The sequence below is a fragment of the Dermochelys coriacea genome, chromosome 7, assembly GCF_009764565.3.
Source record: "Dermochelys coriacea isolate rDerCor1 chromosome 7, rDerCor1.pri.v4, whole genome shotgun sequence".
Lineage (NCBI taxonomy): Eukaryota > Metazoa > Chordata > Testudines > Dermochelyidae > Dermochelys > Dermochelys coriacea.
Genome location: NC_050074.1, coordinates 72,346,834 through 72,361,884, shown reverse-complemented (window position 1 = coordinate 72,361,884; position 15,051 = coordinate 72,346,834). Strand labels below are relative to the sequence as shown.

The 15,051-nt window shown below is 39.0% G+C and overlaps 1 protein-coding gene across 11 annotated transcripts in view; it reads left to right on the top strand.

The window, feature by feature from the left end:
* PARG (poly(ADP-ribose) glycohydrolase) overlaps positions 1–15,051 on the top strand; it is a 124,630-nt gene that overhangs the window by 86,964 nt on the left and 22,615 nt on the right. For all 11 annotated transcript variants that reach the window (XM_038408842.2, XM_043518908.1, XM_038408840.2 and 8 more), the window contains 2 exons: positions 2,025–2,100; positions 8,307–8,454. In XM_038408842.2, the coding sequence (XP_038264770.1) occupies positions 2,025–2,100; positions 8,307–8,454 (224 nt within the window). The remainder of the gene's footprint in view (positions 1–2,024; positions 2,101–8,306; positions 8,455–15,051) is intronic.

Sequence of the window (15,051 nt, the reverse complement as noted above, 5' to 3'; positions counted from 1 at the left end):
TTTTTTTAAAAATCTGTTACTGTAAGTCTCGGAGTACATAAATTCATGCATCTTTAGTAATAACAGAGTACACATGGTTCCCCAGTCTTCCAGGAAACTGCACACCCTTGCAATTGTATATGTCAAGGGCCAGATCTTCAGCTGGTGTAAATCAGTTTATCTCCATTGACTTCCCTAGTGCTTTGCCAGTGTACTCAGATGAGGATTTGACCCCAAATTATTTTTCAAAATCTGACCAAATCTTCTGTCAGATGATTTTGTCATATTAACATAGTGCTTCTTTGCTCTATCTGTGTAACTACTATTTAGGGGTATGAAATATGTAATTGTATGCTATTAAAGGTTTTTAAATTGGTGATTGAGGATATAGACATGTTTCACTTTAACCTCAATGGGAGCTGAGTGGCAAATGTTTTTTTCTTTTTAAACAGAAAGGTGAAACATCATTTTATTTCTTGTTTGCTGAAGTCAGGAATCTAAGCCATCACTGATATGAATGTATTTCAGTCTATGTACTAGCTTCTCGCACATAATATTTTGTTTAATATCCTGCTCAAGTAGAGGGCAGATTTATGTCCCCTGTAAATCTATTAATGGATGATTGTAACTAATACAGCTTAATTTAAACCTCTTTTTTTTCTTTTTCTTTTTTCTTTTTTTAATTTCAACTGTATTATTGTTAAATATGTCAGTGACTTTCTTTTTTACAAAGTGTGGAAGTAATTGTTCTTTCTGGAGGAAATAAAGGCAGTAAGTCAAAAGATTTAATTCCATTATTAATGAAAGTATATGGTAGATTAGAATATTCTGTCCATAACACTGGTAATCAACCCATAAAATTAAGTTATTTTAATTTTACAATTCTGGATAGAAATTAATGATCAAAAATGATCATTCTGATCAAAATAAGGCCAATTTTGTGAAAACCCAAAGAGTAGTTGTGGGCTGGAGGGTGTAGTTCAGCAGAAATAAAATGGCAGCAAGCAACAGGATTTTTCAACAGCAGCAAATCTTTATCAGCATAGATCAAAATAATTTACCATAAGCATAAAGCAACAACATAAAGATCCCCCAAGGTGGGGTTCACTCAGGGTATGGCTATACTACAGCTTAAATTGACATAAATTATGTTGCTCAGGGGTGTGAATTAGCCACACACACATACCAAGTGACATAATTTATGCCGATTTAAGTGCTGGTGTGGACAGTGCTATGTCTGTGGGAGAAGCTCTCCCACTGACCTAACTATTGCCACTCATGGAGACTGGAGTAATTAAGCTAATGGAAGAGCTCTCTCCCATTACCTTAGAGCGGTTACAGAGATTGTTTATTGCAGCTGCTATAAGCTCTCTAGTGTAGCTATAGCCTCAGTACCTGAGTGTGGACTCCTGCCTTCCAACAGACATTCCTCTCTTTTGTCTTTCCAGCATTCCTGCGTATAGTTCTTCGCCTGAGTTGCTGTGTAACAGAAAAGAAAAGGGAAGCTATAGTTAATCCTTTGTGTACAGGGGCGCAGATGGTGCCCCTACACTCAGCCACATCCAGGAGTATCAGAATTCTAGGCCCAGATCTGCTGTTCTCTTGTTCTGTGGCCTTGGGCAAGAAACCTAACTTCTGTTTCACCATCTATAAAATGAGAATAATAAAACCCAATTCACCAAGTGGTAGTGAGGATTGACTGATGTGTTTATAGGGAGCGGAGATCATTGGATGGAAAGTACTATGTAAATGCAAAGTATTCGTTTTCTTCACCTCCTACTTCCCTAACTTATATCTGACCTTTGTCACATTGTACCAAATTCTGTCGAAGTTATACTGGTCTTAGTTGTATATCTGGAGTATTCCTTTGGAAAGCAAACACAGCTTTTCATTGAAGTCAATGGAGTTACTCTGTAACTGAAAACATAATTTTGTTAATTTATTTTTTTGCAGATTTTTATAATGGAGACTTTTACATTTGGTGATGTAGTTAATTGATTCTCTGTAAGGTAACACTGTATCTATCTATATTTTTAAAATTATAGATCTCATAAAAAACTGACTAGATTGTATGTCACATATGAGGGCACTATAGAAAGCAATGGACGTGGTATGCTACAGGTAAGTGTCTAATAAAAATAGGGCTTTATGTTGTGCTTTTGGCACATTATTGATGAATGGGCAGTTGAGCACAGTTATTCATATACCTCCTTGTTTTTTGTTTTGTTTTTTAAAGTAGTGACATTATACCAGATAAAAGAAACAACAAAACTGATCATTCTGAAAGCCTTAGTAGTGTCAACATTCTCCAGCTCATCTTGTTTTTCATACGTGTCCCTGTTTCCAAAACCTTTTGACAGAAAATCACAAGACCTGGACAGCTTCAGGTCCTTCAGTTCAGACATGGATTGGAGATTGTCAGGAGAGGAGTTTCCAGGGTATGAGCTTGATAGGATGTCACAGTTTTCAGTTTTTTTTAAAAGCTGTTGCTGTGCCCCATCTGGTGACCAGTTCATTAGTCAAAAGGCTCTTTCTGCTGCCAGCACAATTGTTTTGGTCTGAGAGCTGTCAGCTAAAACTGATTGATAAGGAGAATGTCTCCTCCATTTCCATAAAGAAATATTTAGTTTGTTTGAACGGTGACAAGTTTAGCTTTTAGAGTTTAGTATAAAACTTTGAGTTCTATCCCTTTTATGAACTTATATTATCCTGTCATTTGAAGTTGCTTTTGGTTCTTGCAATCCCAGTTGAAAAGGGGAAATGCATTCCTTGCCTGAGGGAGAAATAGATTCATAAAGTCTGTAGCTGGAACTACAAGGTTGCTGGATTACATCTGGGAATGTGTTTGTTAAGGGGGGAGCTCCATGTGATTTGGAGTCCTCCACAGAATTTTCCATGGGGAGTGACCCTTTAAAAAGACCCTAGCATCTCCTGTTTATCAGCACTAGTGGCCAGATGGAGTCTGGAAAGTCTGTCCTGCCTGTGGAGCTGCGCTAGGGAGGTGGTGCCTTTATTGCCTCAGAGGCTCCAGGGATGTCAGCTGTTCCATGCCAATTCACACCTTACACCCGCAGTGATCCATTCCTGCGGAGTTCAGGAAACCCTTCGGGCCCCAATGGCCTCCCAGGAGGAAGGAGGCTTGCATCATTATATGTGTTGTCTGAGAGCATTATGAAAATTGTGTAAGAACATAACGGCCATACTGGGTCAGACCAAAGGTCCATCTAGCCCAGTATCCTGTCTTCCGACAGTGGCCAGTGCCAGGTATCCCAGGGGCAATGAACAGAACAGGTAATCATCAAGTGATCCATCCCTTGTCGCCCTTTCCCAGCTTGTGACAAACAGAAGTTAGGAACACCATCCCTGACCATCCTGGCTAATAGCCAGCGTGTGTGTGTACACATTGTTTAATACATATAAAATCTTGTGTGTATATATATGTATATAAATATTAAACAGGAACCAGTAATGCAAAGTAGAAGTGAGGAGATGAAACATATAAATATAAAAAGGAATGTGCCCCGGTTTACTCTTTCTGTGGGACAGCAAATATTAAGAGTACACAGAAGATAATGGTTTGATAGGTTAACAAATGCACAACAGGATGGTTCCCAAACATTTATACTTCTACAAATTCCCTGTGTAACCATATGAACTTATTAGTGTTACCCTTATCTCTCCTCACCTCTCTCCTATTTTTTGTGTCTTGTCTTGAATTTAAATATAGGCCCTGTTAGGCCCTTCAGAGTAGGGAGAGACCATGTTCTACCTTTTTGTTTGTACAGCAGCTAGGACAATTGATCCCTGATCCTCACTGGGGGTCTTTGGGTGCTACCACAGTATACACATAATACTATTATTCTTCAAATTATCAATAATAATAGTAAATTAACCAGTTATTCCAGGCAGCTCTAAAATATTGTAGTTGATACCCAGTAGGCATTAGTGCTGGTCCAATATTAGCCACAAGGAGACACATGATACTGGACCCAATGATGTGACCAAGCATGGCATATCCGATGTCTCAAGTGAGAGCATCACCACAAGTAGATTGCTGATATTGTAACAGGAAGAAAATTCTTCTCCTTGAAGCCCTTCATAGCTTCATTAAATCCAAGCAGCCAGAATTTGCATGGAGATGATGAACTTAAAAACTACACAGAAATATTAATTTTTCTTTCTTCTCCTTAGCCACCCATCCTGTAACCCCAGCAGGGAGGAGGAAATTATGCTGATACTTTTATAATGCCTTTTATGTGTTGTATAAATTTACATTAAACTCAGCTAAAACAAATATACCCTGAGGGATGATGATATTCCATTTTTCTAGCTCTTTAGCTTTTTAAATCTGAATAAACAGAGCACGTAATCCCTCTGCTTGGATTAAGAACTCTGACAAAATATTTTGGAGAATTTTCATCTGAGTTTTATATACCACAGTCACTTTTAGCAACACCTCAACTACTAAATGTCTATCAACATTTTCATCACAAGTTTCAGTGGGAATTTGTTGTTATTTTGGCTAGTTGTTTCAGGGCCTTGCCACTAAGATTAAAAATCTTTTTAGACTTGACACTTCATACAAGTTTGTGGTCCAAGGGGGTTTGTTTATTCTGCCACCCTCTTATTTTGGTTCAACTCTTATTATCTATTATGAATTCAGTTATCTTAAGAGAGATGTGGAAAAATACAATAGCATTTGAAAGATTAGGATGGAATAGCATCCTTTTAAAATAAATAAGTATGCTGGTCACTAATTTATAATGTAGATTCAGACTTTAAGGCCAGGACGGACACTGCAGGCCACAGAACTTCACCCACCCACACCTGTAATAGATTCATAACCTGTGGCTGAGTTACTGAAGTCCTCAAATAATGATTTAAAGACTTCAAATTACAGAGAACCCACCATTTGCTCTCGTTTAAACCTGCAAGCGACCCGTGCCCCATCCTGCAGAGGAAGGTGAAAAATCCCCAGGGTCTCTGCCCATATGACCTGTGGGAAAATTCCTTCCTGACCCCAAATAGTGGCAAGACCAACCAGCCAGACACCTGGGATAGAATTCTGTATAATAACTCAGAGCCTTCCCCATCTAGTGTCCCATCTCTGGCCTTCGGGGATATTTGCTACTGGCAGTTGCAGATGGGTCACATGTCATTGTAGGCAGTCTCATCATACCATCCCCTCCATAAATTTATCAAGCTCAGTCTTGAAGCCACTTAGGTTTTTTGCCCCTACTGCTCCCCTTGGAAGGCTGTTCCAGAACTTCACTCCTCTGATGGTTAGAAACCTTTATCTAATTTCAAGCCTAAACTTGTTGATTGCCAGTTTGTATTCATTTGTTCTTGTGTCCACATTGGGCATTAAATAACTCCTCGCCTCCCCAGTATTTATCCCCCAATGTATTTATAGAGAGCAATCATACGCTCCTCAGCCTTCTCTTGGTTAGGCGAACCAAGTCAAGCTCCATGAGTCTCATCTTATATCAGCAGTACCTCCCAACTTTTTGTTGTCTGCAAATTTTATTATCACATTCCCACTTTTTGCGCCAAAGTCATTAATGAAAATGTTAAAGAAGATTGATCCCAAGACCGATCCCTGAGGAATTCCACTAGTAACCCCCTCTCAGACAGTTCACCTTTCAGTATGACCCATGCTAGTCTCCCTTTTAACCAGTTCCTTATCCACCTTCAGTTCTCATATTAATCCCCATTTTATCTAATTTAACTAATCAGTTCCCATGTGGAACTGTATCAAATGCCTTAATGAAATCCAAGTAGATTAGATCTACTGCATTTCCTTTGTCTAAAAAATCAGTTATCTTCTTAAAAAAAGAGATCAGATTGGTCTTGCACAAACTACCTTTTGTAAAATCATGTTGTATTGTATCCCAATTACTGTTTATCTCTATGTCCTTAACTGCTTTCTCTTTCAAAATTTGTTCCAAGACCTTGCATACAACTGAGGTCAAACTAACAAGCCTGTAGTTTCCCGGATCACTGTTTTTCCCTTTCTTAAAAATAGGTACTATATTACCAATTCTCCATTAGTAGGGTATTCATTAAAAATCCTTGCAATTGAGCTTGCAATTTCATGTGCCAGTTCCTTTAATATTCTTGGATGGAGATTATCTGGGCCCTCCTGTTTGGTCCCATTAAACTGTTTGAGTTTGACTTCTCCCTCAGATGTGATAAGTTCTTCTTCCAAATCAACATTTCTATTAGCCACACTGCTACTACCCCTAAACTCCTCATTATCCTTATTAAAAACTGAGGCAAAGTGTTGGACCTTGTTTAGATCATCTTTAATCTCCACTCCATCCACATAGACTTTAAGGTCGGAAGGGACCATTATGATTGTCTAGTCTGACCTCCTGCACAACGCAGGCCACAGAATCTCACCCATCCACTCCTGAACCAACCCCCTGACCTATGTCTGAGCTATTGAAGTCCTCAACTCATGGTTTAAAGACTTCAAGGTGCAGAGAATCCTCCAGCAAGTGACTCGTGCCCCACGCTGCAGAGAAAGACGAAAAACCCCCAAGGCCTCTGCCAATCTGCCCTGGAGGAAAATTCCTGCCCGACCCCAAATATGGCAATCAGTTAAACCCTGAGTATCCTCAATGCTTAGCGGTCCCACTTCTTTCCTTGTTTTCTTTTTATTTATACGGCTGAAGAGCCTTACTATGGGTTTTAATTTCCTTTGTAAGGTCTAACTCTGCTAGGCTTTTGGCAGTTCTCACTTTATCCCTACACTTTCTGACCTCCAAAAGGTAGCTTTCCTTTCTGATCTATCCCATATTCCATTCCATATTGGCTTTTGGCTTTCTGCTTTCTCTTAGTAACCTGTTTGAGATGCTTGCTCATCCAGTTTGGTCTGCAACCCTTCCCTATGAAATTTTTCCACTTGCTTGGGATGTAGGCTTCAGATAGCTTCTGCAACTTTGACTTAAAGTAATTCCAAGACTCTTCCACATTCAGGTCCATGAGTTCTTCAGTCCAGTCCACTTCCCTAACTAATTCCCTTAATTTTTGAAAGTTTGCCCTTTTGAAATTAAGGACCCTAGTTGTAGATCTGTTTTTGTTTCTTTCCATTTAGTTTAAACTGAATTAGCTCATGATCACTCGAACTAAGGTTGTCCCTTACAACCAGTTCTTCTGTGAGATCCTCACTACTCACCAATACTAAATCTAAAATGACATCACCTTTTTGTTTGTTTGTTTGACTATTTGGTGGAAAAATCTGTCAGCTGTCGCATCCAGGAGAATCTGGACGCTACCATTATTAGTAGCACTTGTTCTCCAGGCTATCTCTGGGAAATTAAAGTCTTTCATAATCACACAATTGCCAGTAATATTTATTTCATTAAAAATATTAAAGATGTCTCTATCCATATCTACATCAGATCCTGGGAAGTCTATAGCATACCCCAAGCACTAACCTAGAGGAACCTCTGGTAACTTTTTCCACTGAAGGGCTTTTGACCCAAATAGATTCTATTTTATACATCCCATCACTTTTAATTTCTTTACAGTCTACCTCATGATTAACATACAGGTGTTAGTCCACCACCTTTATCTCTGTGAATGGAGGCTTTTTTAAAGTGAAATACATGCTATTCCTGCAAAAAACCAAGAGTTTAAAGCTTATCTATTTTAAACAGTGTGTCAGTCTATTTTGAACAAGAAGTCTCATCCCATTCAGGTGTCCTCAGCCATAGTTCACAGTGAATCTCACTAGGTAGAAAACTGCTGGTAGAGTTGCATTACCAATCTATAAATGGTTTAGGACATGCAGCTTATGGCCAAATGTTTAATAATGTGTAATTTTTCTAACTCCTATAAAATATAGAATGGGAAAATTGTAAAGGGATGTAAAAATGGAAACAACTACTATATTTTACTCCAATAAATGTTTGGAAAGAAAGTGTTCCTTCTAATGATCTTGGGCTGAGAACATTTTGTCAAATAATAAACCACCACCCCACATGATCCACTACCTGCTTTTTGCTGCTTAGGTGGAGAAGGTAACCATGGGACAGGGCGCAACAACCTCTTTCCTATCAGCCTGCTAGACAAGCCACCTTTGCAATTAAACAGGGGCAACTCACCTTCTTTGTCAAGCCAGACAAAGGTCCCCACCACTTAATATGCAGTGAGGGCAAGGTGGGTCAGTCCTGCTAGTTGCATTTCTAAATGCAAGTGGGCAAACAAAACAAAGGCTGAACAGAAAGATGAATCTCACGTAGCATTTATTTACCTTATTAAAGAAAGGATGTAAAGATGTTTGCCTATTCTGTAATCATCTAGGACATTTTTTCTACTAGGTTGATTTTGCAAATCGTTTCGTTGGAGGTGGTGTCACTGGTGCAGGACTGGTACAAGAAGAAATTCGTTTTTTAATCAATCCAGAGCTGATAGTATCTCGGCTCATCACTGAAGTCCTGGACCACAATGAATGTCTTATAATCACAGGTTAGTCTTTGTTAACTCTGTGCAGAACATTTCAAATACTTATCTTCCTATTATATATGGAATCAGTGCGATGCCAAGAGGTTTCATTTGACATCTCCAACATCACAGAAGTTCAGGCACTGTCAACAGTCATATACATACCCTGATTTATTCATGCCATTTTTCTTTTAGATCACAAATTTAAAAAGTGTCCTGTGCACCTATCTCCTAGTCTTTACACTCACTGCAATGCTGTTTGTTGATATTTCTCTTTGTAGACCATTCTTAAATGAGTAATTATTGTCATAAGAGATTAATGGCCGAATTATGTTCCAGTGAGAGTTTGTTAAAAATCCTACTGACTTCAGATAACTCAGGAACAGGCTTTATAGTAAAGAACAAACCTCTTTTGAGTCTAATGGTCTGATTGTAAATTCCACTTAGGGTCTGCTGTAACTTGGCTATAATACCTACATTAATACTCAGTCTACATAATGTCTCAGTTTGCGTGTTTCTTGAACTAAAATACTAAGATTTGATATTGAAGATAGTAGTTATGAAGTGTATTGGAGATGTCTACCATGCACAGTTATGTACAGAATATTCACTATGCTCACAAAGTTCCATTTTAGTAAATCACGAGCCCAGTGTAAAACCTGGCATGGCTTCTTTTGGAGGTAGTCTCTTTTTTGGTTATGTTAGTATTGTGGTCAAGAATAGAAAGTGGCTCTTATCAGGATGGTTGCATTATTAGCATATCTAGGAGATGCATAGATTAACTGATATGGAGATTGTTAACAACTTGTGTGTTTTGCATATTAAGCCTTTATATTTTTAGTGAAATTGTGACATTCATCCTGAAGGGAGTTCAAAGCACTTCACTGTCTTTAAAAACACTCCACTCACTTCATCTGTTGTTTTGAAGTGGTGCTACATCTGGGCTGGAAAATTCCACTGTTTTAATGTTTGCAGAGTTGTTTTTAGTAGCACACAGCAATGTATGCAACAATTTAAGAAAGGACTTCAAGAGTTAACTGTTTTTTTTCTGGATTAAATATACCTGTGAAGAACACAATATGAATACATAAATAGATCTAAAACTGTACAGGAATATAGTTTCCCAAATTTGTATTGGCCAAGATATCAGAGATAAAAGGCGAATATTTATACTTAAATTATTAATTTAGGGTCTCAGCTCTTACTGAAGTCTGTGGAACAGCTCCCATTGACTTCACAGAGAGGTGGACCAGGCCTTAGACATGGACTAAATATAATGGAGCTTTATTATTACTGGTAGCAAAGACCAAGCTATTTACAACCTGCAATATTTTTCCCTACTACTATTTCTTTTTCTGTGGCTTAATCTCATATTTCTTCATCTGTTACTGTATGAGACAAAGAGCAGTGGAAACAAAATGAACTAATAGTTTTCAATGTTTTTAATATTTTTTTTAAAGTTTGAATGTGGATATGAAAATATTTCAGTTAGGTTTATATATCAAGTTGAAGTTTAAAAATGATATAACAGTGCATGTGTTTTTAAAAAAAAAAAAAAAAAAAAGCCAAATTGTCCATTTCCAGAGAAAAAGGCCAGTATACAGCATAGAATATTTTTGTGAATGAGCTACTAAAAAAGTGGCCAACAGCAGGCTGACGAGAAATAAAACTCATTTATTACACACAGGTCTCTGGAGACTCCTAAACAGTCTCCACGGCTATTTAAGATTTAACTAAAGAGCACTGCAAAGAAAAGTCAGTAAGTAAAAGCCACAATCAGTCACCATTAGCAGATACTTCTATTTTGTCAAAAAACAGTTTTCCAAATTCTTCCTGGAATCAGCTACATTTAACCTGATTAAAGTGGGAGATTGAAAACTCAGTCTGAAGAAAGAAACTGGCTTATAGTCACCATAAAAAGAAAAAAAAATCAATCAACACAAAGAGCAGAGCAAGACAAGGCAATCCAAGAAGTCCCTCTCAGACTGTTGATTTTGCAAGTTATTTAGACAGAATATGCTCAGGGTCTGCATAGTGCCTGGAATATGTTGTTTTGAGACTGTTTACAGAAATGTGCAATCTGTTACATCTTTTAGAATTTGGAATTTACTGTTACTCATGTTAATACAGTTTCTAGCACCAAACCAGGATGGATTAAATCAGGCTTCTGAGCCCGACTGAGTTGAAGGGAGGCTGAGCTGTGGCTTTGAGCTATGTAGAGTTTCCTGCAATGATGATGTGCTCAACTGACGGCTTGAGTGAACTGTATCACTGGAATGGTAGACTGAGAGTTTAGGAGTAGAAGATGAGTCTGGGGAGGATCTGGAGATGGGGAAGGAAGGAAGAGTCTCTTTGAAATTAAAATTGGTGTGAGGGATCTAGATTTTAATGGAACCCAGCTTCCCTTTAATTTTAATTCAGATCAGAGGTTAAACAGTGATAAAATTTTTTTACAAGTTTATAAATACATTTAAACACATACATGATAAAACCCTCTGAAAGAGTACTTAATGAAAGAATGTACTCATACAAAAGATAGTTTAGTACAATATCCATTTTTCAGGTTCTGTTGTACTCTGAAGCTTTGTTTTGTTACTCATTTTAAATTTGATTATCTTGTATATAGTTGTATCAATAGGCAAATATCTTCAGGAATATAGTTCATGTGCCATAACACATTTGGTGTAAGATGATATGAGTTTCAGGTTCTCAGTCAAATGCCTTGTGTTAGGCCCTAACAAGATTAAAGCACTGAATTACTTCCCCTCTGGAAAGGGTTAGCTTTTCCAAGTTAAGATTATTAAAAGAGACTGTAAAGAAGGAGTCCTCCCAAGAGAAGTCTATATCTCTGGATACAGTAAACAAAGATTTTGGGGCAGCTAGCCAGTCACCTTCAAAAATGCAAGTATTTGTTGCGAGGGTCAAACAAGCGTGACTTTTTCATTCAGCCAGTATTCTCCCAATTTTTTTTTTCAATCCACTTTACTTTATTATAGTGCCTTCTAATTAATATCTGTGATGTGATGTTTTGCTCCCTTAATGGAAATGGCCATTTCATCATCCTTATTTGATCTCTGGCTTTCTTCCATCTTGGTTCTTAGGCATGTCTGCACTGTATGCCACTATCTTCCTGATAAATTACATTCTTTCTATGATGCATCTTGATGCAGTGGCCTAATGGATGTAACTATGCTACTCAAATTTGCAGAAGAGTCTGAGAAATTGGAAAGAAATTAAATTTGTTCTGATTGTGCAACATCTGGTTGAGATCATCACTGTAATGAATATGAAACTGGTCATGCAAACAAAGTAGTTCAACACACAGAGAATTGTCTGCCTACAGAAATGTTAGAGGGAATGCTAGAGATTCCAGTGATATTTCTACTGTATTTTCTTGTTTAGATTATATATCACGATTGCTGCTGACAGACTGTGATTTCTACTCAGGTTGTGAACAAGTCCTGATACTCTAAATTCAACCTTTTTACCATTTCAGACCAAGTATGTTCAACCAAAGTAAAAACACAGTTGCTTATTCTGCTGCTTCACTGGATTCCAGTGGTATTAACCTTCCTCCCTCAGAGGGTATGATGTTCTATCTTCTTCCATGCAGACACTAGGGGAAAAATAGGTGGGGCAGTGCCCTTTTCCTCCTCCCCTATAGCTAAGTAATTTAATTTACAATGCTAGATCTTAAGCATAGTAAGATCCTGAGTCCTTACGTTGTTTCTAGTAACATACACAATTCTTTTTAGAGGCTCTAGCATATGGCAAACATAGTTTTCCTCGACCTTTTGTAATTCATAGAAGTGCTAAAGAAGATATATTCTATGCTACTTTATTGTATTTGTTTTTTCTCCTTTTATAAGCACCACCCTCATCTTATTTTGTAGCTTGTGCTCTAAACCTTGGCACTCCACCGATATGTTTTGTTTGTTTCTTTGCTCTCGTTTTCTTGGTTGTGTTCTGTTTTGTAAATGGCAAATTATCCTCCTACATTTCTCGACTTATTGTTTTTCCTAGTGTTCTGCAGTATGCTATGTGTATACTTTCATTTTAATTCAGATGTTGGAAATGCTAATGAATTTATCCCAAAAAATAGGGCAGAAGATAAAGGAGCCTCTGAAATTCTCAAGAAATGTTTGCAGAGCTGATTCTTTTTCCAACCTCAGCTTGTAAGCCTGTGAGTCACAGGCAAGACTGCTGCCTGTCAAGTAATAATTTTTATCTGATATCTTTCCAGAGTTTCATTTATGAAAATCAATGGTTTTCATTAATGCTGGGTTTCTGGGACATGAGTTTAAATTTTGTGTGATTTCTGTGAGCCTCTTGATGATTAATCCATCTCTTCATACTTTGGTCATCAGAAGTTGCATTTTCATAAAAAGCAAATGAAAATGACCCTTTAAAAACAAAACTAATACTTCTACACTCATTAAACTATCCTGATATGATATAGTTTCTCCTTCCTGATAACCCAGTGCTTTCCTTCTAACTGCTATACCCGAAGGGAACGTTTTCTTCTCAAAGTTGAAGGTTTCCTAGGCTGTCCTGATAGAGAACTGTCAGCTCTTATTTGCTTTTCTTGTTGTTTGTGCAGACATTTTCCCCAGGCATATCAATAAATATGAATTTTAAGTAAGTCAAGAATAGCCTGTATTGAAAGCTGATAGGCTGTATGTTTCAAAATAAGGTTTGTCTTTTGTATTTAATACTTTATAAACTGTACACAGCTATATCTTTTCTGTGTGCATTTGTGTGTATATGAATGACTGAATGCACTATGTGTGCCAGATTCACTTGCATTTGTGATTCTTAGCATTTTTAATGGTAATCGCACTCTTAATATATGTCTATACTTCAGTGTAAGCCTAGGGTTAATGGGACTTGAGTCAGCTGACCTGTGGGAGAAACTCCTGGGCCTGAGCATCTACACTGATTCTTAAACCTGACTTAAGACTTTCTGTCCCAGACTGGAACCTGGGCCTCTGGCTTCCACACTACAGTACACACACCTGAGTCAAACCAAACTTATCCCAGAGTTCCTAGTATCCTCCTGAATTGTGGCCTCTCTAGCCCTTTCACCATGATGCGTTATGGGAAAACTTTACTGCCCACCCTGCATGTTACAGAATGTTTGACCCAGCCTGCCAACACAGCCAACCGAGGAGTGATTTTGGTCTGTGTACTCTCAGCTTAAGAGCCAGTAACGTGCAGGAGGTGCCTTTTGAAGAACTTCTCTTGCTTGCGCTTTCACTCATGTCAGGAAATGGGCAAAGGTTCCATGAGGCACTGTGGACAGCATTTTCTGACCCACCAAAGGTACCTGATTGATTCCATGATGGAGGAGGGGGAGTACCCTGGCATGGCAGACTCTTACTCCCTTATGCTGTTCAATACACTTGGCAGAGCCGCTGATGCCCCCTACGTAGACTGCTGCTTCTAGGGCCATAAGCACAGACTGTAGGGATCACATTGTCATGCAGACCTGGGATGACCAGCAGTGGGTCCAGAACTTTCACATGAAGAAAGCAACATTCTTGGAGATTTGTGAGAGGCTTGCCCCAACCCTCCAGCATAAAAAGAGATGAATGAGGTCACCCTGGCCAGTGCAGAAGCGGGTCACTATAACTGTCTGGAAGCTGGCTACCCCAGACTGCTATAGGTCTGTTGCCAACCATTTTGATGTTGGACAGTTGACTGTGGGTAAAGTGGTGGCGGTGGTTTCTGAGGCAATCAGGCATATGTTTTACCTCAAGGTGGCAGGCATTAAAGATATTCCTTAGGTAATTGAAGCTTTGAGACTATTAGGTTTCCTAACTGCGCTGAGGCCATTGATGGGACATTTGTTCCCATTGTTTGTCCCCGTCAAGGAGCACATCAGTACATAAACCAGAAAGGGGACTATTCCATTGTTATGCAGGCACTAGTGGACCACAGAGGCCGATTTATGAATGTCAACATGGGTGCACTGGAAACGTTCATGATGCCTGAGTTTTTCACCGATTGGGAGAAATGTTGATGGACAGTCTGGGACACTATTTTCACCAAATAACATTGTCATAAATGGTGGGGACAGTAACCCCGTTATTCTGGGGGACCTCACGTACCCTCTTTTTCCTTGGCTTATGAAACTGTACCCTGATTTCAGAGGCCTTGGCAAACCACAGTTTAATTACACTCTCAGCAGGTGTGGGGGGGGGGGCAGAGGCAGATCTAACAAAATGCATGGATGTGTGGGAGGACTGTGACTGACTGGACAAAGGAACTGAGAGACAAGAAGCCAGGGACTGGATGGGGAAAGGAAACAGAGATTGGATGAGTAGACTGGGATTAGGAGCTAGCAGGTAAAGGAAAATGGATCAGACAAGGAGCCAAAGAGAGTGGGAACTGGTACGGACTGGACAAGGAGACTGGGGACAAGGAGTTGGGGTGGTGGGGAGACTGGGACAGGATGTGGGAAGGGGGAATGATTGGGAGTCATGGGGAGAAGAGACTGGGACTTGAAAAAGGATCCTAGAGGGGAAGACTAGTAGTGGCTGGGCAAGGAGACTGGGACTGTGAGAAGTCTGAGGAATAGGAACTGGGTAGAATAGGATAGTGGGACTTGGACAAGGAGCT